The sequence below is a fragment of the Neoarius graeffei genome, chromosome 19 (assembly GCF_027579695.1).
Source record: "Neoarius graeffei isolate fNeoGra1 chromosome 19, fNeoGra1.pri, whole genome shotgun sequence".
NCBI classification, from domain to species: domain Eukaryota; kingdom Metazoa; phylum Chordata; class Actinopteri; order Siluriformes; family Ariidae; genus Neoarius; species Neoarius graeffei.
Window position 1 is genome coordinate 15,810,226 of NC_083587.1, and position 24,732 is coordinate 15,834,957.

At 43.1% G+C, this 24,732-nt stretch overlaps 1 protein-coding gene across 1 annotated transcript in view; it reads left to right on the forward strand.

The window, feature by feature from the left end:
- Nucleotides 1-241: 241 nt before the first annotated feature.
- The window catches only part of slc51a (solute carrier family 51 member A), a 34,339-nt gene continuing 9,848 nt past the window's right edge, over nt 242-24,732 (forward strand). The window contains exons 1-6 of the mRNA XM_060899731.1: nt 242-728; nt 15,341-15,492; nt 15,626-15,699; nt 17,534-17,692; nt 20,758-20,869; nt 20,990-21,136. Coding sequence (XP_060755714.1) covers nt 659-728; nt 15,341-15,492; nt 15,626-15,699; nt 17,534-17,692; nt 20,758-20,869; nt 20,990-21,136 — 714 coding nt within the window. The 5' untranslated portion in view covers nt 242-658. The remainder of the gene's footprint in view (nt 729-15,340; nt 15,493-15,625; nt 15,700-17,533; nt 17,693-20,757; nt 20,870-20,989; nt 21,137-24,732) is intronic.

Consider the following 24,732-nt stretch of genomic DNA (forward strand, 5'->3'; position numbering starts at 1 on the left):
ACATGCAAGATCTCTATAATTAGGCATCTTTACTCAACAATGGGAGGCAGTTAGTTAGTGTTGAAGAGCATGCATATTGTCCAATTTTTGCACTGCGCCTATAATATAGCTAAAACACACTTTGTGTGTGTGTGTGTGTGTGTGTGTGTGTGGCTCCATTCTTTCACTGTTAATGCTTGTTTTCTGATGTTGACTCATGCATGAGGGATAAAACAGTTCCAGGAGTGAAGGGTGGTCAGGGAAAGGCGCACAGCTCTGACAGCACATCACCACTGGGGCCCTTTTTTCTGAGTCTCCATAGAGCCACTTCATGTGATGCAGGACTGTAATGTGGCTTCATGCATTTCAGACTCCAAACATTGACTGCTGCTGGACTGCAGGATCCCAGTGGGATTAGATTTTTACCTGGAATAAACTCCTGTGGGTTTGTTCGAGCGTGTGCAGGGGCGGGACTGAAGGGAAAGTTGGGAAATCACCACATGGTTGTTCATCTTCTGCAGTGCATTTTGGACCAGAGCACAGTTTTTCTCTCTCTCCCTCTCTTTCTCTCTCTCAGCTTAGAGCGGCTTTGTTGAGGAAAACTGCAGCGCTTGAGGCTGATGAGAGCCGGACTGAGGTTTGCTTTTCATTCTGGTTTGAAACAGTAAAGAAGTGCAGGATGGACAGAAACGAATCCAGCTTGGATTGCACACAGAGAGATCCACCTCTGGCTATAGAAATCATTACACGTAAGTGGGGGTTTTTTTGGGGGGTGGTTTCCCTCCCTGAAAATTTGATCTAAATATTATGCAAAAAGAGAATAAACTAAAATAAGGTCATGCATTTAAAAAAAAAGAAAAAAAAAGCAAGTAAATAAAAAGTACGCAAAAAATAAACTTGCAATTTTTTGCCAGAAAAAAAGCACATGATGCAGACAGATAGGAGATCTGATGAACCACCAAATTCTGCTTGTTTGTTTTTTATTTATCATGATGATGGTTGCTTATTTTTTTGTTCTTTTCCATAAAAGTGTAAAAATGCTTCCTGGCCCGCTGAACATCACAGTGAGATTCTGAGAGTGAAAACTTTCCTTTATTAAAATCTTCCCACGTATGTAACAGATGTGTAGACTTCTGTTCCTGTTTTGGACATTAAGCCAGTCTTTCTGGTGGTGTTGGTTGGTTTTGACTGATTTTATTTATTTATTTATTTATTTGGCAATTTTCAACTTGCAGCAATGCAGCTAAGCTCCAATCAATCTATCCATCAAAATGAACATATTATTATTATTATTATTATTATTATTATTATTTCTGCAATTCCCATCAACACTGTAAAAAGTTTGGCCTAAGGTTAGTTTAAAAAAAAAAGTGACAACAAAGTGGCACATCATATAACTGAATAGATTTTGCGACTACAATTTTAATTAAAAAGTATTTAATAAATTACATTTAAACAGAAAAAAATCAGTACATGGTAATAAAAGCAACAGTTAAAATGTGTTGGCTTTACTAATAGGACGCGAAACGATGAGATATACAGCCCAAAAATATTTCATAAATCCAAATTTCACAAGGAAAATTCATTTATATTTACAAAATATCTGTATGATATTTATTTACATTTACCAGTTATCAGGGTGAAATTAGCATAAGCTTACTAGATATCTGGATAAAAATGATTTGGGTTCACTGACTAAATTATATCAACTCATATTTTAGCAGTGTTGCTTAATTCACTACGTTTTATAGTCGTACCTAAATAAACTGTTTAAATTACAGTTTTAATTGGTAACACAAGACTTTAAAACTATTGCATGTCACTTTGTTGCCAAAATTTCTACACAAAATCATGTGTTTTTGGTACCAGTTGAGTCAGTAGATCAACAGGCATAAAAGTAACAGCAGGTAAACATTTATTTGCATCTAGTCAAGTTTCAAGTTTATTTTTATAGCACTTTTAACAAGAGATGGGGCGGAGCTAAAGGGGGCGGGCGGGGCCATTGCCCCTGGGCCTTGGGTCCTCCCCCTAGCCGTACAGGGCCCCACCTTTTGACATTCAGGCCCTCCCAATAAATGTGCCTTACGCGATTTCATTGGAAATTCCTTGAAACCTACAAGTTTTCACATGATTACAGACTAGTTGACCTACAGTGGTGCTTGAAAGTTTGTGAACCCTTTAGAATTTTCTATGTTTCTGCATAAATATGACTGAAAACATCATCAGATTTTCACACAAGTCCTAAAAGTAGATAAAGAGAACCCAGTTAAACAAATAAGACAAAAATATTGTACTTGGTCATTTATTTATTGAGGAAAATGATCCAATATTACATATCTGTGAGTGGCAAAAGTATGTGAACCTTTGCTTTCAGTATCTGGTGTGACCCCCTTGTGCAGCAATAACTGCAACTAAACGTTTGCGGTAACTGTTGATCAGTCCTGTACACCGGCTTGGAGGAATTTTAGCCCATTCCTCTGTACAGAACAGCTTCAACTCTGGGATGTTGGTGGGTTTCCTCACATGAACTGCTCATTCAGGTCCTTCCACAACATTTTGATTGGATTAAGGTCAGGACTTTGACTTGGCCATTCCAAAACATTAACTTTATTCTTCATTAACCATTCTTTGGTAGAACAACTTGTGTGCATAGGGTTGTTGTCTTGCTGCATGACCCACCTTCTCTTGAGATTCAGTTCATGGACATTTTCCTTTAGAATTTGCTGGTATAATTCAGAATTCATTGTTCCATCAATGATTACAAGCTGTTCTGGCCCAGATGCAACAAAACAGGCCCAAACCATGATACTACCACCACCATGTTTCACAGATGGGATAAGGTTCTTATGCTGGAATGCTGTGCTTTCCTTTCTCCAAACTTAACGCTTCCCATTTAAACCAAAAAGTTCTATTTTGGTCTCATCCATCCACAAAACATTTTTCCAGTAGCCTTCTGGTTTGTCCACGTGATCTTTAGCAAACTGCAGACGAGCAGAAATGTTCTTTTTGGAGAGCAGTGGCTTTCTCCATGCAACCCTGCCATACACACCATTGTTGTTCAGTGTTCTCCTGATGGTGGACTCATGAACATTAACATTAGCCAATGTGAGAGAGGCCTTCAGTTGCTTAGAAGTTACCCTGGGGTCCTTTGTGACCTTGCCGACTATTACACACCTTGCTCTTGGAGTGATCTTTGTTGGTCGACCACTCCTGGGGAGGGTAACAATGGTCTTGAGTTTCCTCCATTTGTACACAATCTGTCTGACTGTGGATTGGTGGAGTCCAAACTCTTTAGAGATGGTTTTGTAACCTTTTCCAGCCTGATGAGCATCAACAACGCTTTTTCTGAGGTCCTCAGAAATCTCCTTTGTTCGTGCCATGATACACTTCCACAGACGTGTGTTGTGAAGATCAGACTTTGATAGATCCCTGTTCTTTAAATAAAACAGGGTGCCCACTTGCACCTCATTGTCATCCCATTGATTGAAAACACCTGACTCTAATTTCACCTTCAAATTAACTGCTAATCCTAGAGGTTCACATACTTTTGCCACTCACAGATATGTAATATTGGATCATTTTCCTCAATAAATAAATGACCAAGTATAATATTTTTGTCTCATTTGTTTAACTGGGTTCTCTTTATCTACTTTTAGGACTTGTGTAAAAATCTGATGAGGTTTTAGGTCATATTTATGCAGAAATGGAGAAAATTCTAAAGGGTTCACAAACTTTCAAGCACCACTGTATATGCCGCAAGCCTTCTAATTTGTTCGTTTACAATTTCGCCATGTGTGTGTGGGGGGGCTGATTGGTGTTTTGCCCTGGGGCCTTGTGTGCAGTTGTTCCGCCACTGACAAGAGACAGTGTCACAAAGCAGCTTTACAGAATTTTAATGACTTTAAACATGGGCTAATTTTATCCCTAATCTATCCCCAATGAGCAAGCCTGTGGCGACTGTGGCAAGGAAAAACTCCTTCAGACAGCATGAAGAAGAAACCTCGAGAGGAGCCAGACTCAAAAGGGAACCCATCATTTTTATGCAGAAATACTTAATCAATCTAATGAAAACTCTCAGAAAGACAAAAACTAAATGCAACAGACTATTATCTACTTCAAAGTAATGATTTATTCAAAAAATAAACTTTCAAAACAAACCTGCAATTAGGTTAACGAACAAAAACACGGTCATTTTTGACATGGAAAAATAACATCCAAAATACTGCAAAGTTTCTTGCACACTAATTTTTGAGACCACTAATTGAAGCTAATCAGCAATAGAACAGTTTGGCAATCTTTCTGTATTAATGCATAGCTTTGTAGAAAAGACACGCTGTTAATCTTACGAATTTCAGTACTGCCAAATTCAACCTCAAATTACCATTATCAACTAATAGGAAGTGCCATATGGGCTTTCATTTGGCACCATGATCTTTGACCTCGAGTGACCTTGAAAGGTCAAACTCAAGGTCATGGATTTTCATAGGACTGTAACCTGACAACTGATGATTGAGAAATATTCCCATTATCAACATATAGGTATAAAATAAGTGCTGCCAGGCGAGGTTTGTTGCCTGGCAGCACTTGTTAATTGTGTTCTCCTTTTCATTTACACCTGAGGAAGTGGCTGAAATATTATCAGGCAAATTAATTAGAAAGGATAAATATTGGCTAGACAGATATACAGTGTGACATGCTAACATAATCTGGACAGTGTTAGATGGGTCGTCGCAGAAAGACGGATTAACGAAATCTCTGGCAGCTCACAGTCTGTGCCATGCACTAATTTACCGACCTCAACCCAGCACTCACAAATACAACGGGATGTAATCTGATAGCAGGAGCTACGGCCAGTGTTTCACAGCTTATTCCAACAGAGAAACAGTGAAAAAGGCTGGTTATAGCATCTGAATTTCCTGCTGTGGCCTCAGTGTCATGTGAACAGAGACATGAAGCTGCATCGCGTCGAAAGAAACAGCTCCGTGAACTTGGGTTCGGCGCAAAGGCCTGCAGCCTCTTCAGAGAAACCCAGAGCGGGCACAAACCACAGTAACAGACTATTGATGGAAAGAAGGCCAAATTAAAGAGAGAGAGAGAGAATATCACTTGAGTACAGTTTACTTGAGAACACAGTGTGCTGTAACTGTATCTCATAATTATCTCACCTCACTCTGCAGTCATGACTCATTAGCTAGCTAGTGGGGGGAGGGGTCAGGAAAGCTGGTAAGAGTAGACTACACTGCATTTCCGCAGAGAAAATGCAAAGTGTGCTTGCTGAGCTGTAGCAGAACAGCTATCATGCTAGCATGCTAAAAGCTAGCATGCCAACATGCTAATGCTAACAACTAGCATGCTAACAGTTAGCATACTAACATGCTAACAGTTAGCATACTAACATGTTAATGCTAACATGCTAATAGATAACATGATAACAGCTAGCATTCTAACATGCTAATCAGAAACACTTTTATTGCCAGGTATGTGGACACACACGAGGAATTTGACTCCGGTTTCACTTAGCTCTCATAGTACAAAAACAGATAAAAAGCGTATACACAAAACAAACAAACAAACAAAAAATAGGTGCATAGTGCAAACTAATCCAGGTAAGTGAAGTATGAAATAGATAAATAAATATAAAGTATACAGTGTGCACAGAATGACGGTATGAGTGTGCAGATATTTTACAAGTGATATTACTGATATATGAATCTGGATTTTAGCTGTTCATCACAGAAAGGATTTCCCTTTTGGTGCAATATGGTGCATAGTGCAAAGATGAAATAGTAAATATAAATAAGTATAAATATAATATAAGTAACAGTGAGCACAGAATGACAGTATAAGTGTGCAGATATTTTGCAAGTGATATTACTGATGTATGAATCCGGATTTTAGCTGTTCATCACAGAGACAGCCTGAGGGAAGAAACTATTCTTGTGTCTGGTTGTTTTTGCATACAGTGCTCTATATCGCCTCCCTGAGGGGAGAAGTTTAAACAGTTTGTGACCAGGGTGTGATGGGTCCGCAGAGATGTTACCTGCCCATTTCCTGACTCTGGACAAGTACAGGTCTTGGATGGAGGGCAGGTTGACACCAATAATTTTCTCTGCAGACCTTATTGTCCGTTGCAGTCTGTTCTTCTCCTGTTTGGTGACCGATCCAAACCAAACAGTGATGGAAGAGCAAAGAACAGACTGAATGATGGCAGAGTAGAATTGTGTCAGCAGCTCCTTAGGCAGGTTGAGCTTCCTGAGCTGGCGCAGAAAGTACAACCTCTGCTGAGCCTTTCTGATGATAGTGACTGTGTTGGTCTCCCACTTCAAGTCCCGAGAGATTGTGGAACCCAGAAACCTGAAGCTTTTAACAGCAGTCACAATGTTGTTGGTGATGGTGATGGGTAGCAGAGTGGGGGGGGCTCCTCCTAAAGTCCACTGTCATCTCCACAGTTTTGAGCGTGTTCAGCTCCAGATTGTTCTGACCGCACCAACAGACCAACCGTTCAACCTCCCGTCTGTATGCAGACTTGTCACCATCTCAGGTGAGGGCGATGACCGTTGTATCGTCCGCAAATTTCAGGAGTTTAACAGATGGGTCTCTTGAGGTGCAGTTGTTGGTATAAAGGGAGAAGAGCAGTGGGGAGAGCACACACCCTTGGGGGGCGCCAGTGCTGATAGTCCGAGTGCTAGATATGATGCTCCCCATCCTCACCTGCTGCTTCCTGTCAGTCAGGAAGTTTGTAATCCACTGACAGGTGGAGGAGGGCACAGTGAGCTGGGTGAGCTTGGTGTGGAGGATGTTTGGAACAATGGTGTTGAATGCCGAACTGAAGTCCACAAACAGGATCCTGGCATACGTCCGTGCAGTGTCAAGGTGTTGCAGGATGTAGTGTAGACCCATATTTATTGCATCATCCACTGACCTGTTTGCCCGGTAGGCAAACTCCAGGGGGTCCAGCAGGGGGTCTGTGATGTCCTTCAGGTGTGACAACACCAGTCTTTCAAAGGACTTCATGACTACAGATGTGAGGGCAACAGGCCTGTAGTCATTCAGTCCTGTGATATTGGTTTTCTTAGGAACCGGGATTATTGTGGAGCGTTTGAAGCATGAGGGGACTTCACACAGCTCCAGGGATCTATTAAAGATCTGGGTGAAGATGGGAGCCAGCTGGTCAGCACAGACCTTCAGACAAGAGGGTGACACACCATCTGGGCCAGGTGCCTTCCTGATCTTCTGTCTGCGGAAAAGCTCACAGACATCCTCTTCACAGATCTTGAGTGCTGGTCGGGGGTCAGAGGCGGGGGGTGGCAGAATGGCAGGGGGTGTAAATGGGTCTTTAATGACTGAAGGGGGGAGAGGTGTGAATGTGTCGAATCTGCAGTAAAACACATTCAGCTCGTCAGCCAGTTGATGGTTCACTGCAGTGTTGGGGGATGGTCTCCTATGGACCCTTTTCACTCACGTGACCTTCGTAAGCGCGACCGCCATTTTGGACATGAAGAAATAACGGTTTATGGCACAGACCCTTTCGGTTCTCTCTCATCTAGCTGCTACAATGACTGCTTAGACTGCAACAATAATACCTAACACACATTAAAGTATCCGTCGTAAAGACGTGAAACTCGTCGAGTGACGAGTGTGTTCATTGATAAGCTAACATAATCTAAAAGTAGACATACCATCACACTGCCCTGGCGCTGTGTACAGTTTACCTTCTATGGTTTGTGCACTCACTATTTGCCATTACTTTCTCCAACCCAGTGTTCGAACTATGCCGATATTTTCGGGGGGTCCCTTTTTTTCCCTTGGGGGGGTGCTTGCGCTTGCGCTTGTCTCATTGGCCGCATTGGCATGTTCAAAAAACAACCTCGCGTCAACAATGATACCACACACAAGAAAAAAAAACAGTCAGGCTACTCAACACATCTGATCCACAGCAGCACCAAAGCATCACTGGAAATCATGTCAACAACCAATCTTCCATTTCAACACGCGTCAACAAACAAATGGCACCACAAACATGAACGAATCGGTCAGGCTACCGATTCCAAACCCACAGCAGACGAATAATTAAATGCATCTTACCTTAAAGCAGAATCGACCACAAAGGAGGTCTGTTGGCACACTTCCTTTCTACTAGTTTGTGTCCCCAACCTGGCAGCAGCAGTCGTTGTCATATCGGTTTATTTTATCTTTGATGTAAACACAACACTTCGGATATGCAAATGCTTCCCATTACACACGATTGCTATGTCAATAAACATCATTTTGCCAATATTTTAGAGACCATCCATCTTCTCCGTCGGTCAGCATCTGTCGGGATCCGATAAAATGATAAATCTTGCCTTGTGTGTTGATGGTTACTACATCCAGGTGCACAACAATATAATGGCATGATGGAAGTCTTGCTGAAAGTAAAAACTTTCTTTGATGGCTATATTCCTTTCGATGCTTCGCCGTCATTCCTCGTTGTTGGCTGTGGTAGACTACTGGTAGTTCATGTCCAAAACGGCAGCCGCGTTTGTCGTGACGTCATGTGAAAAGGGTCCATAGTCAGTAATGTTCTGCAGGCCTCCCCACACTGACGTCGGATCGTTTACTGAAAGGCTGTTTTTATAATCTTATCAGCATAGCTCCTCTTAGCTGCTTTCACCTCCATTGTCAGTGTGTTTCTGGTCTGATTATAGAGGATGTGCAGTCACATGACCTGCACGTGTGTACTCCGCCATATTGGACGGCATCAGGATTGTTTACCTTGCGTGAGCGTAATGGATCCAGGGAGTAATCCCCAAGAAAATTCGGAAAATACCCCATCTACATCGCACGATTACTTGTCTAAGTTTGTTCAGTATCTTGAAGGTGACGTGAGGCAGCGTTACATGGAAAAGTGTTCCAGGTTGGGGATTGCAGATCCATACAACTTGCCGCAATCCTTGTTCAGGGAAATTCGGAGCTGCGGTGCCAGCGATTTGCCCGATCTGGCCTACCACGACATTTACAATTTTCTCGTTAATCGTGAATCGTGTTACACTGGCAAAGCCCTCAAAGCTTACAAGAGCCTGGAAGCTTATAAATATTTTGTTGCGGGATGGGTATCCCAACTATACCTCTGGAAGGTTCCGAAGAAGAATGTCTACTTGATAACCTCACGGGTAAGTGGCATTAAGACGTTTATCATAAAGAGACTATGCAGGACGTTTTATCGTAAGAATGTTCGAAATCTAAACTCAGTTCCAGATAATGACAGGGTTGTAAATATGTATGTTTTTGTCTGAAAAACAGTAAATCAGAAAACTGTGCACATTTACGCGGAAGCTGGGCACATTTGCACAGCTTCCGCGCAAACGTGCGCAGTTTTTTATTTACTGTTTTCTTCTCATACTTCCTGTTTCATGGACTGTAACGGCATTTGCTCATTTAGTAATTTTAATACAGAATTTACTTTGATGAAATTATTCAGACACTCCAATGCCCCCCCCCAAAAAAAATTGGATCTGCACGATTCAGCCGTGAAAAAGGTGGCATCCGCCGTTTGCATCCCTGTTTAAACTCATAGTTTAACCGACTTTAACCGGCTAATGAGGCTCGGTGGTCGGTCAAGATTTTTTTTTTAGTTTTCACCATCCCTACTATGGATTGGCCTTTCAAAGGCATATATGAGCCAAAAAGATAAAACATTGTCATAGACTAGGCCAGGGTAGTAGGGCTAGGCATAGCCATTTTAAACGTGAGAGACTGTCTAGTTTCGAAGTATGCAGCTATCATTCAATCCGAAAATCAACTTAACAGATGTACTAGGAGTATTGAATTAGAAGATTACACCTACCTGATATGAAGTGTTCACTACAAATTCGGCTGGTAGAACTGGGGTACCAGTTTTCTCTTCGCACAGTGGACACCCATTTTGCGCGTCTCTCCTCGTCTGCGGGGAATCTATAAAATGACAGGCCCTCCTTTTGGCCCTGTCTATTGGTACAACCAAATGCTGAACAAGATATAACCATTCTCAAAAGATCTACTCCCACACACTTGATACTTGATTAGAACGGGTTCGTCTAAGTTCTGTGCGCGGCCTTGCCGTCCAAGATGGCAGATAAACAAATATCACGTAACCTCGTGACGTCACGTGCATGCTCTCTATACAGAACTCTGTCTCCACTTTTGTAGGCCTCTTCTTTTTTCTGTCGAAGTTGCCTGAGTTTTGCAGTGAACCAGGGTTTATTGTTGTATATGCGGAAGGTTTTGGTAGGCACACACACATCCTCACAAAAACTGATGTAAGATGTCACAGTATTAGTCAGTTCATGCAGGTCTGAGGCTGTAGCCTCAAAAACACTCCAATCAGTGCAGTCAAAGCAGGCTTGTAGTTCCACTTTGGCCTCATCAGACCATCTCCTCACCGTCTTCACTACAGGCTTAGCAGCTTTCAGCTTCTGCCTGCAGGACGGGATAAGATGAACCATACAGTGATCAGATAGTCCCAAGGCTGCACGGGGGACAGGGTGGTATGAGTCCTTTAAAACAGTGTAACAGTGGTCCAGAGTGTTACGCCGCTTTTCCACTACCAACGCGGCTGAGTTGGGCTGAGCCGTGCCGTGCTGAGTTGGGCTGAGTCGAGCTGAGTGGGGCTGTTGGAGTTGCATTTCGACTACAACCGCGCTGAACCGTGCTGGGTGGAAGTGGGTGGACACATTGGGTGGAGTTAGCGAAAGTGGGTGGACGTCACATGATGTCATTAGGCGGCGCAAACAGTGACATCATCTCATCTCATTATCTCTAGCCGCTTTGTCCTTCTACAGGGTCGCAGGCGAGCTGGAGCCTATCCCAGCTGACTACGGGCGAAAGGCGGGGTACACCCTGGACAAGTCGCCAGGTCATCACAGGGTTGACACATAGACACAGACAACCATTCACATTCACACCTACGGTCAATTTAGAGTCACCAGTTAACCTAACCTGCATGTCTTTGGACTGTGGGGGAAACCGGAGCACCCGGAGGAAACCCACGCGGACACGGGGAGAACATGCAAACTCCACACAGAAAGGCCCTCGCCGGCCCCGGGGCTCGAACCCAGGACCTTCTTGCTGTGAGGCGACAGCGCTAACCACTACACCACCGTGCCGCCCCCACAGTGACATCAGTGACCTTTTAAGCGGTAGTTTCACGACCCGGATAGTAAACAATAAACATGGAGTCGTTAGTGTTGCTGGTCTTGGTGCTGTGGCTTGTTGTCACCGACAACGCCAACAGATACTGGCAAGAGCGTATAGATGAGGCGAGGCGCATAAGGCTTCATAATTCTCGTAATTCGTAATTCTTCTTCTTCCGGGTTTACGGTGTTTACAGATCCCAGCGTGCTCGCGGGGCGTGTGTGGGCATGTGAGGACACTCCTCCTCACCAATCAGTGCACAGGGGAGTGTCTCCTCACCCCCCAGCCCCACTCGGCTCGGTTTGGCTCGCTTCAGCCCTACTCCAAAACCGTGCGAGTTTTGGGTGCTAAGCAGGGCTGAAGCGAGCTGAGTTGTGCTGTTCTGAGGTAGTCGAAACGCGAGCCGTGTTGGGCTGAAGTGAGCTGAAGCGAGCTGAAGTGAGCTGAAAAAGGGTAGTGGAAAAGGGCCATTAGAGTCCCTGGTGGGACACTTAATGTGCTATTTATATTTTGGCAGTTCATGGCTGAGGTTTGCTCTGTTAAAGTCCCCCAAAACAATGAGCAAAGAGTCCGGGTGTTTTTTCTCCATGTTGTTTATCTGGTCAGCCAGGTGTTGTAACGCCTCATTAATACACGCCTGAGGGAGGATGTAAACTCCAACCAGAATAAACGAGGAAAACTCTCGCGGAGCATAAAACAGTTTGCAGTTTATGAATAATGACTCCAGATGGGGACTGCATGATTTGTTTAGAACTGTGACATCAGTACACCAACCTTCGTTAATGTAAAAGCAGATTCCGCCTCCCCTTGTTTTCCCCATGAGCTCCATGTCATGGTCTGCTCGGTGCAGGTGAAATCCAGGCAGGTGGAGAGAAGAGTCCGGGATGTGCTCAACAAGCCAGGTTTCGGTGAAGCACAAGACAGCAGATCTGTTAAAATCCGTGTTGATTGTGTTGAGGAGCAGCAGTTCGTCCATCTTATTGGCCAGAGAGCAGACGTTTAACCAGGTGAATAGACGGGAGCGCAGTGCAAAACCCCCGCTGCCTCAGTCTGACAAGCGTGCCGGCTCGCTTCCCCCGGTGTCTCCGATGTCCTCAGCATAATCCATAGAGAGCTGCTGCTCCTCCAACAAGTAGCTCTGGAAAACTTTCCAGATCAATGAAAGCCAATGAAAAAACTTTACTGGTGGTTATTCCAATGTTTATAAGTTCTTCTCTGGAGTATGTGACCAGAGAAGCAGCGCAAGAAACACAATAAAAACATAGAAAGTACAAGACAGCGAAGTACCATCCGCGGCGCCATCTTGGGTTTTAATGATTAACATGCTATTTGTTAAAATTCTAACACTTTAAGGCTAATATGCTGACAGCTATCATGCTAACAGGCTAACATGCTAATGGCTAGTATGTTAACTTTTAGCATGCTAACACGCTGAGGGTGACATGCTAACAGCTAATATGCTAACAGCATGCTAACATGCTCAGGCGAACTCGCTAACAGCAAACATGCGAACTCTGCATGCTACCATGCTAATCCTAACATGTTAACAGCTCTCATGATAACATGCTAATGGCGAACATGCTAACAATTCGCGAGCTAACAGAAGGCATGATATCGTAATGGGTAACATGCTAACAGCTAGCATGGTAACACGTGAATGCTTATATGCTAATTGCTATCGTGTGTGCGTGTAAGTATTCCTAATAAAGTGACCATTGAGTTGAAGTTGATTTGCTGTCAAAGTCTCAAATGAGCAGATCCTTAGTCTGGCTAACGCGACTTCAAAGCTCTGCGAGCATTTGGTCTGGCAAAGATATTAAGCCCAACCGTTTCTCAAAGTGCGTGGTTGACCCGCCTCCCTGAAATGCCTCAGTTTGCTACTGGTCGAAGCCAGAAAAGGCTGTGACGAAGCTTAAACCAATCACATCACTCTTTCCTCTGACATATGCGACGCGACGGGGCTAACTGGTAGATTAAACTCTTACCGAAGCCGGTCGGGAGCAAGGCGAAAACGTCCTTCCTTTCAATAAATACCTCCAGGGCTGCTCTTTGCTCCGTTTTCAATGAGAACTTGCTCCATGTTCGTAATGTTTCTAGTGAATGAAGCGCTTCCGGCATAGATTCTGCAAACAATCTATGGCTTCCGGTCACAGTTCTACTACGTCACTGCCTTGAACACGCCTCTACCCAGGGCCGTTGGAGATGCTCAAAGGTGATTGGCTCCCGATTTTTCGGGAGCTTGGAAGAACTGTAGATAGCTTGCCTTGCCAGACTAAGCTCGCAACAGGCCCTCGTGTTGCGTCACACTTAGGATGGGCGGGCCCAGGCTAGCAGATCCTTGCCAAATGGAGTCATTCCTCCCTTTCCCCATAGGTGATGACCTATGGGGGAAGGGAGGAATGACTCAATCGAGCTTCCATTGATTAGCGGCAAAATGGAGAAAAAACTGTGGAGAAAAAACTTTTGGTCTTTCTCTCTCTTGCACTCTTTCTCTTGTGCTCTCTCTTTCTCTCTCTCTTCCACTCTTTCTCCCATGCTCTCTCTCTCGCTTTCTCTCTCTCTTCCACTTTCTGTCGTGCTCTCTTTCTCTCTCTCTTGCACTCTGTCTCTCTCTTCCACTCTGTTTCTCTCATGCTCTCTCCCTCACTCTTTCTCTTTCTTGCACTCTCTCTCATGCTCTTTCTCTTTCTTTTGCATTCTCTCTCTCTCTCTCTCTCTCTCTCTCTCTCTGTTCTTTTGTTCCTTCATTAAAATGATCACCATGCTTCTATCTCACACAGAATAACAGGGAAAGTTCAAAGTAACACTTGGTTACAAGATACTAAGACAAAATGCACTCAACTTATTAAATGCACTATTTGGCTAAAAGTATGTGCATCCCGATCATCACACCCATATGTGGTTCTTCCCCGAAATCTAACCACACAGTCTGAAGCACACAATTGTACAGAATGTCTCTGTGCACTGTAGCACAATACAACAATTTCCCTTCACTGGGACTAAGAGACCCAAACCTACTCCAGCATGACGATGCTCCTGTGCACAAAGTGAGCTCCATGAAGACGTGGTGTGAGAAGGTTGAAGAACTCGAGTGTCCGGCACAGACTGAACTCAACCCCACTGAACACCTTTGGGATGACCTAGAATTGGAACCTCAACATCGCAACATCAGAACCTGATCCCACTCATGCTCTTTTAGCGGAATGAACACACATCCACACAGCCACGTCCCAAAATCTAGCAGAAAGCCTTCCAGGAAGAGAAGAGTGGAGCTTGTGCTCAAGGTGTGATAGTCAGGGGTGTGCAAACCTTTGGCTATGTAGCGTATACGTTTTTATGACTTTATAAGAAGTCGTTCGTGATTGTGGATTGTTTCTTTAATGCGTTTAAACATTTCAAAGAATACATGATGATCTTTTATATGCAGGTTATTTTAGCACAATTTATAAAGGTTATTATTTTTGAAGAAAACTATTATTAGTATGAGGTACTGAGTCAGAATTAAGTGAAATTTCTGGTGTAAATGGTTTGTCTTAAATGATAATGTTCTTGAGGGTTGTGGAATTATCTGATGATTCCTTGTGGGTTCCTGCACTGCTGCGTCTGTAATCTTGCATCTTGGAACATCATACCAGAGACACGAGTTTTGTCTTTGTATTTGCATATATAAAATCAAGCATGATTCAACAAGCTCTCTTTGGAGTGCAACTGATTTGTCCTGATTTCTCTTCAGACGTGACTGAAGACCTTTCATATGAACAGCACTTGATCTGGATATCTTGCTTATCTTGGCGTCAAAGCCACATCCTGGTTGAGTAAACATGTTTAAGTGAAATGTGCACAATGCTGGATGTGTTCTGGATGCAGGGGGATCTTTTTAAAGGAGAAGAAACTCTTTCATGGTCTGATGATGGTAGCACAGAGACGCCAGTACTTCCAGTACCTCCTCCACGAAGAACAGCTGGACCTCCTCCTTGTTGCTGATGATGCAATCGACTTCACTCAGAAATTTGAACTTGGAATTTTGTTATTTTTGTGCAGCAAAGCAAAAAAAAACAAAACACAGATACCTACATGAAAGTGTGTTTTGTCAGCAACAAACAAGCTCCAGCTAATAACTGATCATGAGTTTATGATGTGTCTCCACCCAGAGACGCTCTGAGATCGCGACTCATTTGTGAGCTCTGTGTTGTGTGTTTCTCCTGAACAGAGCTCGATGTCTTCGGGATCCTGCTTTACTCCATGCTCACCTTCATGGCCGTGGTGTCCATGCTGCTCTACATTGAGGAGTGTGTTTACATCTACAGGAAAGTTTCCTCCAACAAGAAGAGCACCATCATCTGGGTGAACGGAGCCGCTCCGGTGAGTGAGGGAGGATTCTCTCGAACTGAAGTGCATGATGGGAGATTTTTCACTTCCTCAGGCTGAGTGAAGCAGAGGTTTGGCTGAAACTTTAAAAATGCTGTGTGAGAGATGATTTTTTTTTTCTCCACAGGTTATCGGTGCTATGTCCTGTTTGGGGATGTGGATCCCAAGAGCCACCATGTTTACAGACATGACCTCAGCCACGTGAGTGTGAAAGTGAACATAAAGTCATTAAAAAGCGGGGGGGGGGGCAAACAAACAAATGACTTGTAATTACTTTTATACAGTGGTGCTTGAAATTTTGTGAACCCTTTTGAATTTTCTATATTTCTGCGTAAATATGACCTAAAACAACATCAGATTTTCACACAAGTCCTAAAAGTAGATAAAGAGAACCCAGTTAAACAAATGAGACAAAAATATTATACTTGGTCATTTATTTATTGAGGAAAATGATCCAATATTACATATCTGTGAGTGGCAAAAGTATGTGAACCTCTAGGATTAGCAGTTAATTTGAAGGTGAAATTAGAGTCCGGTGTTTTCAATCAATGGGATGACAATCAGGTGTGAGTGGGCACCCTGTTTTATTTAAAGAACAGGGATCTATCAAAGTCTGATCTTCACAACACATGTTTGTGGAAGTGTATCATGGCACGAACAAAGGAGATTTCTGAGGACCTCAGAAAAAGCGTTGTTGATGCTAATCAGGCTGGAAAAGGTTACAAAACCATCTCTAAAGAGTTTGGACTCCACCAATCCACAGTCAGACAGATTGTGTACAAATAGAGGAAATTCAAGACCATTGTTACCCTCCCCAGGAGTGGTCAACCAGCAAAGATCACTCCAAGAGCAAGGCATGTAATAGTCGGCGAGGTCACAAAGGACCCCAGGGTAACTTCTAAGCAACTGAAGGCCTCTCTCACATTGGCTAATGTTATTGTTCGTGAGTCCACCATCAGGAGAACACTGAACAACAATGGTGTGCATGGCAGGGTTGCAAGAAGAAAGCCACTGCTCTCCAAAAAGAACATTGCTGGTCATATGCAGTTTGCTAAAGATCACGTGGACAAACCAGAAGGCTATTGGAAAAATGTTTTGTGGATGGATGAGACCAAAATAGAACTTTTTGGTTTAAATGAGAAGCGTTATGTTTGGAGAAAGGAAAACACTGCATTCCAGCATAAGAGCCTTATCCCATCTGTGAAACATGGTGATGGTAGTATCATGGTTTGGGCCTGTTTTGCTGCATCTGGGCCAGGACGGCTTGGCATCATTGATGGAACAATGAATTCTGAATTATACCAGTGAATTCTAAAGGAAAATGTCAAGACATCTGTCCATGAACTGAATCGCAAGAGAAGGTGGGTCATGCAGCAAGACAACGACCCTAAGCACACAAGTCGTTCTACCAAAGAATGGTTAAAGAAGAATAAAGTTAATGTTTTGGAATGGCCAAGTCAAAGTCCTGACCTTAATCCAATGGAAATGTTGTGGAAGGACCTGAAGCGAGCAGTTCATGTGAGGAAACCCACCAACATCCCAGAGTTGAAGCTGTTCTGTACGGAGGAACGGGCTAAAATTCCTCCAAGCCGGTGTGCAGGACTGATCAACAGTTTCTGGAAACGTTTAGTTGCAGTTATTGCTGCACAAGGGGGTCACACCAGATACTGAAAGCAAAGGTTCACATACTTTTGCCACTCGCAGATATGTAATATTGGATCATTTTCCTCAATAAATAAATGACCAAGTATAATATTTTTGTCTCATTTGTTTAACTGGGTTCTCTTTATCTACTTTTAGGACTTGTGTGAAAATCTGATGTTGTTTTAGGTCATATTTATGCAGAAATATAGAAAATTCTAAAGGGTTCATAAACTTTCAATCACCGCTGTACACCATGTTATATATTCCTTCTCTTCATTATGCTCATTTTTATGATGGGTGCTAATAATTTTGGAGTCTAAAAACTCTGTAGAGTTGCTTTCTTTGAGCTACAAAAATGTGAAACATGTTGGTGTGTGTGTGTGTTTTGCAGGTATTTTGCCATCGTTGTGTTTAAGTTTCTGATCATGATGATCGAGGAATGCGGAGGTGATGAGGTTTTTCTGAAGTCTTCAGTAAACAAGACGTTCCGGATCAGAACCGGCCCGTGCTGCTGCTGCTGCCCTTGTCTGCCCCAAGTCCCCATCACACGGTAACACAAACAAGACAGAGTAATATACAGTGTCTTGCAAAAGTATTCCTCCCCCTTGGTGTTTGTCCTGTTTTGTCGCATTACAAGCTGGAATTAAAATTTATTTTTGGAGCGTGAGTGCCATTTGATTTACACAACACGCTTACAACTTTAAAGGTGCACATTGGTTTTTTTTATTGTGATACAAAGAATAATTAAGATGAAAAAACAGAAATCTGGAGTGTGCATAAGTATTCGCCCCCTTTCATATGAAACCTCTAAATAAGAGCTGCTCCAACCAATTCACTTCATAAGTCACATAATTAGTTGATTAAGATCCACCTGTGTGCAATCAAAGTGTCACATGATCTGTCACATGATGTCTGCATAAATCACCCTGTTCTGGAAGGACCCTGACTCTGCAACACTACTAAGCAAGCAACATGAAAACCAAGGAGCCTCCAAACAGGTCAGAGACAAAGTTGTGGAGAAGTATAGATCAGGGTTGGGTTATAAAAAAAAAAAATCCCAAACTTTGAATATCCCACGGAGCACCATTAAATCCAGTATAGCAAAATGGAAAGAATACGGCACCACTACAAACCTGACAAGAGAAGGCCCCGCCCACCAAAACTCACAGCCCAGGCAAGGAGGGCATTAATCAGAGATGCAACAAAGACAGCAAAGATAACACTGAAGGAGCTGCAGAGATCCACAGTGGAGATGGGAGTATCTGTCCATAGGACCGCTTTAAGCCGTACACTCCACAGAGTGGGCGGGGCGTACACTCTTTATGGAAGAGTGGCCAGAAAAAAGCCATTGCTTAAGAAAACACATTTGGAGTTTGCCCAACAGCATGTGGCAGACTCCCCAAACACATGGAAGAAGATTCTCTGGCCAGATGAGACTAAAATTGATCTTTTTGGCCATCATGGGAAATGCCATGTGTGGCGCAAACCCAACACCCTGAGAACACCATTCCTACAGTGAAGCATGGTGGTGGCAGCATCATGCTGTGGGGATGTTTTTCATCTGCAGGGACAGGAAAGCTGGTCAGGACTGAAGGAAAGATGGATGGCACTAAATACAGGGCAATTCTGGAGGAAAACCTGTTGGAGTCGGCCAGAGGTTTGAGACTGGGACGAAGGTTCACGTTCCAGCAGGGCAATGATCCTAAACATACTGCTAAAGCTACACTGGAGTGGTTTAAAGGGAAACATTTAAATGTCTTGGAATGGCCTAATCAAAGCCCAGACCTCAATCCAATTGAGAATCTGTGGCATAACTTGAAGATTGCTGTACACCAACACAACCCATCTAACTTGAAGGAGTTGGAGCAGTTTTGCCTTGAGGAATGGGCAAAAATCCCAGTGGCTAGATGTGCTAAGCTAATAGAGACATACCCCAAGAGACTTGCAGCTGTAATTGCAGCAAAAGGTGGCTCTACAAAGTATTGACTTTGGGGGGTGAATACCTATGCACACTCCAGATTTCTGGGTTTTTTTTTATCTCAATTATTGTTTGTGTCACAATAAAACAATTTTCACCTTTAAAGTGGTCGGCATGTTGTGTAAATCAAATGGTGCTAACCCTCTAACAATCCATTTTAATCCCTGCTTGTAATGCGACAAAACAGGACAAACGCCAAGGGGGAGGAATACTTTTGCAAGACAGTATATACTGTATGCTATAGGTCCAAAAGTATGTGCACGCCAACCATCATACCCATATGTAGTTCTTCCCCAAACTTTTGCCACAAAGTTGGAAGCACACAATTGTACAGAACATCTCTGTGTGCTGTAACACAATATTACAGTTTCCCTTCACTGGGACTAAGAGACCCAAACCTGTTCCAGCATGACGATGCTCCTGTACACAAAGCGAGCTCCATGAAGACATGGTGTGAGAAGGTTGGAGTGAAGAACTCCAGTGTCCTGCACAGAGCCCTGACTGAACTCAACTCCACTGAACAGCTTTGGGATGAATTGGAACCTCAACATCCCAACATGAGAACCTGATCTCACTCATGCTTTTACAGCTGAATGATCACAAATCCCCACAGCCATGCCCCAAAATCTAGTGGAAAGCCTTCCAGGAAGAGAAGAGTGCAGGTTATTATACCAGAAAGGAGGAATAAATCTGGAATGAAATGGTCAACAAGGACATTTCACTTTTGGCTGAATAGTGTGTAATTGGATAGTTTTTCTGTTTCTGGTTGAACATCCTGCTGGTCATTAAACTCTCGAACACAGTGCCTCTGGCAGGTCACCTGAGTAACCATGGGGTCATTCCACCTTCCGAGAAAGTGGGTTAAAGGAATTAGTGACCCCTTGATAAAACATGGCCTCATTGTTAATCCATGGAAATCTCTGTGGAGTTTAAGAGTGGATCTGATTTCACTGAAGGTGCTATGATCGGAATATAAAAAGATTCTTCATTATGTCTCTTGATGCATATCAGTTTTATTTTTCAGGTGAGAAAATCCACTTCTTGCGTTTAATAATAATAATAATAATAATAATAATAATAATAATAATAATTTCAGATTGCACCTTTCATACATTTAAAATGTTGCTCAAAGTGCATCATAGTGTGAAATAAAAGAACAAAAATAAAATAATTAAAAATAATAAAACAGGCAGTTAATAGCAGTGAAATAAATTGATTTGTTTTATTTTTTTCTCATCAGAATTTTTCTATTCAATACATTTATTCAAAGCATGAAAAAAATCTAATTATAGCCTTTTCTAAGTATGGGTTATTTTTCCTTTCCTGGAAAATCATGCAAGTTTCTTTTTGTTTGTCCAGGAGATGGCGCTGTAGTTAATCACGTATGTATTTTTCCCCTAAAAGCTCTTACAGGAGCAGAACAAAGGCAAGAAACAAAAAGTTATTGGAGTTGGAGTGGTCTTTTGTTAATGAATAATAATTCAGTTCATTTCACTGAGCTGATGAGTTGTTACTATGGAAACGCTGATTCATTAATACAAACCTGCGATTTGTAGCTGCACCACTGTCTGAGTTGCTGTTATAGAAAATAAATCACTACCAGTTCAGTGGAATAATGTCGTGTGTTTGTGTCATAGCCGCTCTCTGTTCATGCTGAAACTGGGCTCCTTCCAGTTCGCTGTGCTGAAGATGGTGTTCACGATCTTATCCATCATCTTGTGGACCAACAAGAACTTTGACGTGGCTGATGTGAGTAAAGCCTCATTTTAGCAGCTCTGCATGGATGAGTTTTGATGTAAATGAGATGCTGGAGTGTACGGTGTAATGACCGTGTCGTCACTGTGTGTGTGTGTGTGTGTGTGTGTGCAGATGAAGATCAGTGGTGCTGCAATCTGGATCAACCCCGGTGTCGGTGTCCTCACCATCATCGCCCTGTGGCCCGTCAGCATCATGTTCCTTCACATCTGCAACACTTTACGCAGGCTAAACATCATCCCGAAATACGCCATGTATCAGGTGAGTCTCTGCTCAGAACAACAATTAAGTATTCTTGGATTGAACCTATTTTCTTGCTGTCTTCCTCTTTGTATCGCAAAACGCATCTCATCTCATTATCACTAGCCGCTTTATCCTGTTCTACAGGGTCGCAGGCGAGCTGGAGCCTATCCCAGCTGACTACGGGCGAAAGGCGGGGTACACCCTGGACAAGTCGCCAGGTCATCGTAGGGCTGACACATAGACACAGACAACCATTCACACTCACAGTCAATTTAGAGTCACCAGTTAACCTAACCTGCATGTCTGTGGGGGAAACCGGAGCACCCGGAGGAAACCCACACGGACACCATGCAAACTCCACACAGAAAGGCCCTCGCCGGCCACAGGGCTCGAACCCGGACCTTCTTGTTGTGAGGCGACAGCACTAACCACTACACCACCGTGCCGCCCTGCAAAACACGTTTTTTATCATTTTTGCATTACTTTGTCATCATATGAATATAAAACCTGAATGTGAAGTCCTTTAGAACATAAATTCCACAACACAGACTGCATTTAATTCAATCTAAGGCACCGACTGTAGAGCTTTTAATTTTTGAAAAAAAAAAAAATCACACTTCAGTAAGTGTCAAATAGCTAATCAACTAACTGATGGGGCGGCACGGTGGTGTAGTGGTTAGCGCTGTCGCCTCACAGCAAGAAGGTCCGGGTTTGAGCCCCGGGGCCGGCGAGGGCCTTTCTGTGTGGAGTTTGCATGTTCTCCCCGTGTCCGCGTGGGTTTCCTCCGGGTGCTCCGGTTTCCCCCACAGTCCAAAGACATGCAGGTTAGGTTAACTGGTGACTCTAAATTGACCGTAGGTGTGAATGTGAGTGTGAATGGTTGTCTGTGTCTATTTGTCAGCCCTGTGATGACCTGGCGACTTGTCCAGGGTGTACCCCGCCTTTCGCCTGTAGTCAGCTGGGATAGGCTCCAGCTTGTCTGCGACCCTGTAGAAGGATAAAGCGGCTAGAGATGATGAGATGAGAACTAACTGATGAGGTGATCAATTAAAATGAAAAATAAATAAGAGTATACTGTTAATAATTCTAATATAATCAGTGTGATGCTAATGTGGGTCAGTAAAATGCTTTTATATATATATATATATATATATATATATAGAGGCGGCACGGTGGTGTAGTGGTTAGCGCTGTCGCCTCACAGCAAGAAGGTCCTGGGTTCGAGCCCCGGGGCCGGCGAGGGCCTTTCTGTGCGGAGTTTGCATGTTCTCCCCGTGTCCGCGTGGGTTTCCTCCGGGTGCTCCGGTTTCCCCCACAGTCCAAAGACATGCAGGTTAGGTTAACTGGTGACTCTAAATTGACCGTAGGTGTGAATGTGAGTGTGAATGGTTGTCTGTGTCTATGTGTCAGCCCTGTGATGACCTGGCGACTTGTCCAGGGTGTACCCCGCCTTTCGCCCGTAGTCAGCTGGGATAGGCTCCAGCTTGCCTGCGACCCTGTAGAAGGATAAAGCGGCTAGAGATAATGTGATGTGATGTGTGATGTGTGATATATATATATATATATATATATAAAATTTAGGGGCGGCACGGTGGTGTAGTGGTTAGCGCTATTGCCTCACAGCAAGAAGGTCCGGGTTCGAGCCCCGGGGCCGGCGAGGGCCTTTCTGTGTGGAGTTTGCATGTTCTCCCCATGTCTGCGTGGGTTTCCTCCGGGTGCTCCGGTTTCCCCCACAGTCCAAAGACATGCAGGTTAGGTTAACTGGTGACTCTGAATTGACCGTAGGTGTGAATGTGAGTGTGAATGGTTGTCTGTGTCTATGTGTCAGCCCTGTGATGACCTGGCGACTTGTCCAGGGTGTACCCCGCCCTTCGCCCGTAGTCAGCTGGGATAGGCTCCAGCTTGCCTGTGACCCTGTAGAACAGGATAAAGCGGCTAGAGAAGATGAGATGAGATATAAAATTTACCAGCTGGGAGGTCCGTATCGTGAAATACCGTGACCAAGGTCTTGAAAGTTCTGGGCCGAGGTCACGGTATTTCACCATACGGACCGACCTTAAGCTGGTAAATAATATATTAATTTTTTTCTTTACCAAATTCTAACAGAAAACGAGAGCGCCCGAAAGGGAAAACCGAGCCGAGCTGCCATTTTGAATCCTCATTCACGGCTGTAATGCAAATGGCTTCCTCCTCGGTATACAAGTGCACTTCCATGGCAGGAAAAAAACTACATTTTGCCGTCTATGTAGTCCCCTATTTATACAAAATTGAGTCATTCAGGATTCAGCCATGTTTTTGCTCGGCGTTAGCAACAGTTAGAGGTTTTTAGCTTTCTCCTGAAATGTTTTCTTTTATTTCTTCTTCCTCAGGGTAGTAAAACTCACTTTTGCTGTGAACACTGACGTTATCGCGATCCATGCTGTAAAATTAATGCTATTCTCCTGAGAAATGCGAAAATAAATGTTGACAAAATTTGCTACGATGTTTGTTGTTGTGAACGAGCAAGTCACCAGAGGTCTGTAACCGGGGTCCATAACTGGGGTCCGTATTGTAGGATACGGACCTGCTCGCCAGCCAAACAGAGCGCAGGATTTGATGGAAACCGGACCGCGAAAAAAAAATTAACAATTATTCGCTGAAGGTAAAGTGAAATATCGGTGAATAATAATCAAGTCGAAGTTATTATTCACTGATCCTGACGTGGATCATTATTTTAGTATAAATACACAAGTGATTATTTTATAAAATCATATTTTAAAAAAATAATTTATTTCAATTTTCAAAAGCGGTATGTAAATGTAATAGCTTTGCGGCGCAAACTTGTCACTTATCTACGCCGAGTCACAGAAAATCCTTTGTTTTGAAATCTGGAAAATAAATCCCAGCTCCACCTTACCTTCGAATAGTTTTAGACCAAACTTCGGAGCATCTTCAGTGCTTTTAGGAACAGCATTTTCTTTCATCATCTGTAATTCTTCCTCACTTACGGTGATGAAGTGATTGGCCGCCATTATGCCGAGTCACTCGAGATGATTATCGAGAAATAGTCTGAATTTGTTGACCAATCAGCACGCTCGATTTTGTATAATCATCTGCATATTTATACTAAAGTCCTGTATACTATAATGCTAACAATCGTAATAGAGAAAAATGCTACTGTAGTGTCATACAATGGTATTAATGCTAATATAGTACAATAAAATATTCGGGTAAAATGTAATGCTAATATATTGCTGTATAACGCTTATATATATTATATTGTACTGTGCAAAAGTCTTAGGCGCATGTAAAGAAGTGCTGTAGAGCAAACATGGCTTAAAAATAATGAAATGAAATGTTTCAACATGAAAAAAAAATTTGTAATCAGTAAGCCATGATAACTGAAACAAAGTCAATATTTGGTGTGAGATGACTCTTTGCTTTAAAAAAAAAGAAAAAAATTGCAGTTTTATGTGGAAATGAGCTGTAGGTTTTACTGAGCGTCTTCCAGAACCAGTTCTTCTGGACGCTTTGACTGTCACACTCGCTTCTCCATTTTGCACCAAAACCCAGCAGCCTTCATAATGTTTTCTTTTTTAAATCTGAAAAGTGCTCTCTTATGGAATACGCTGCTC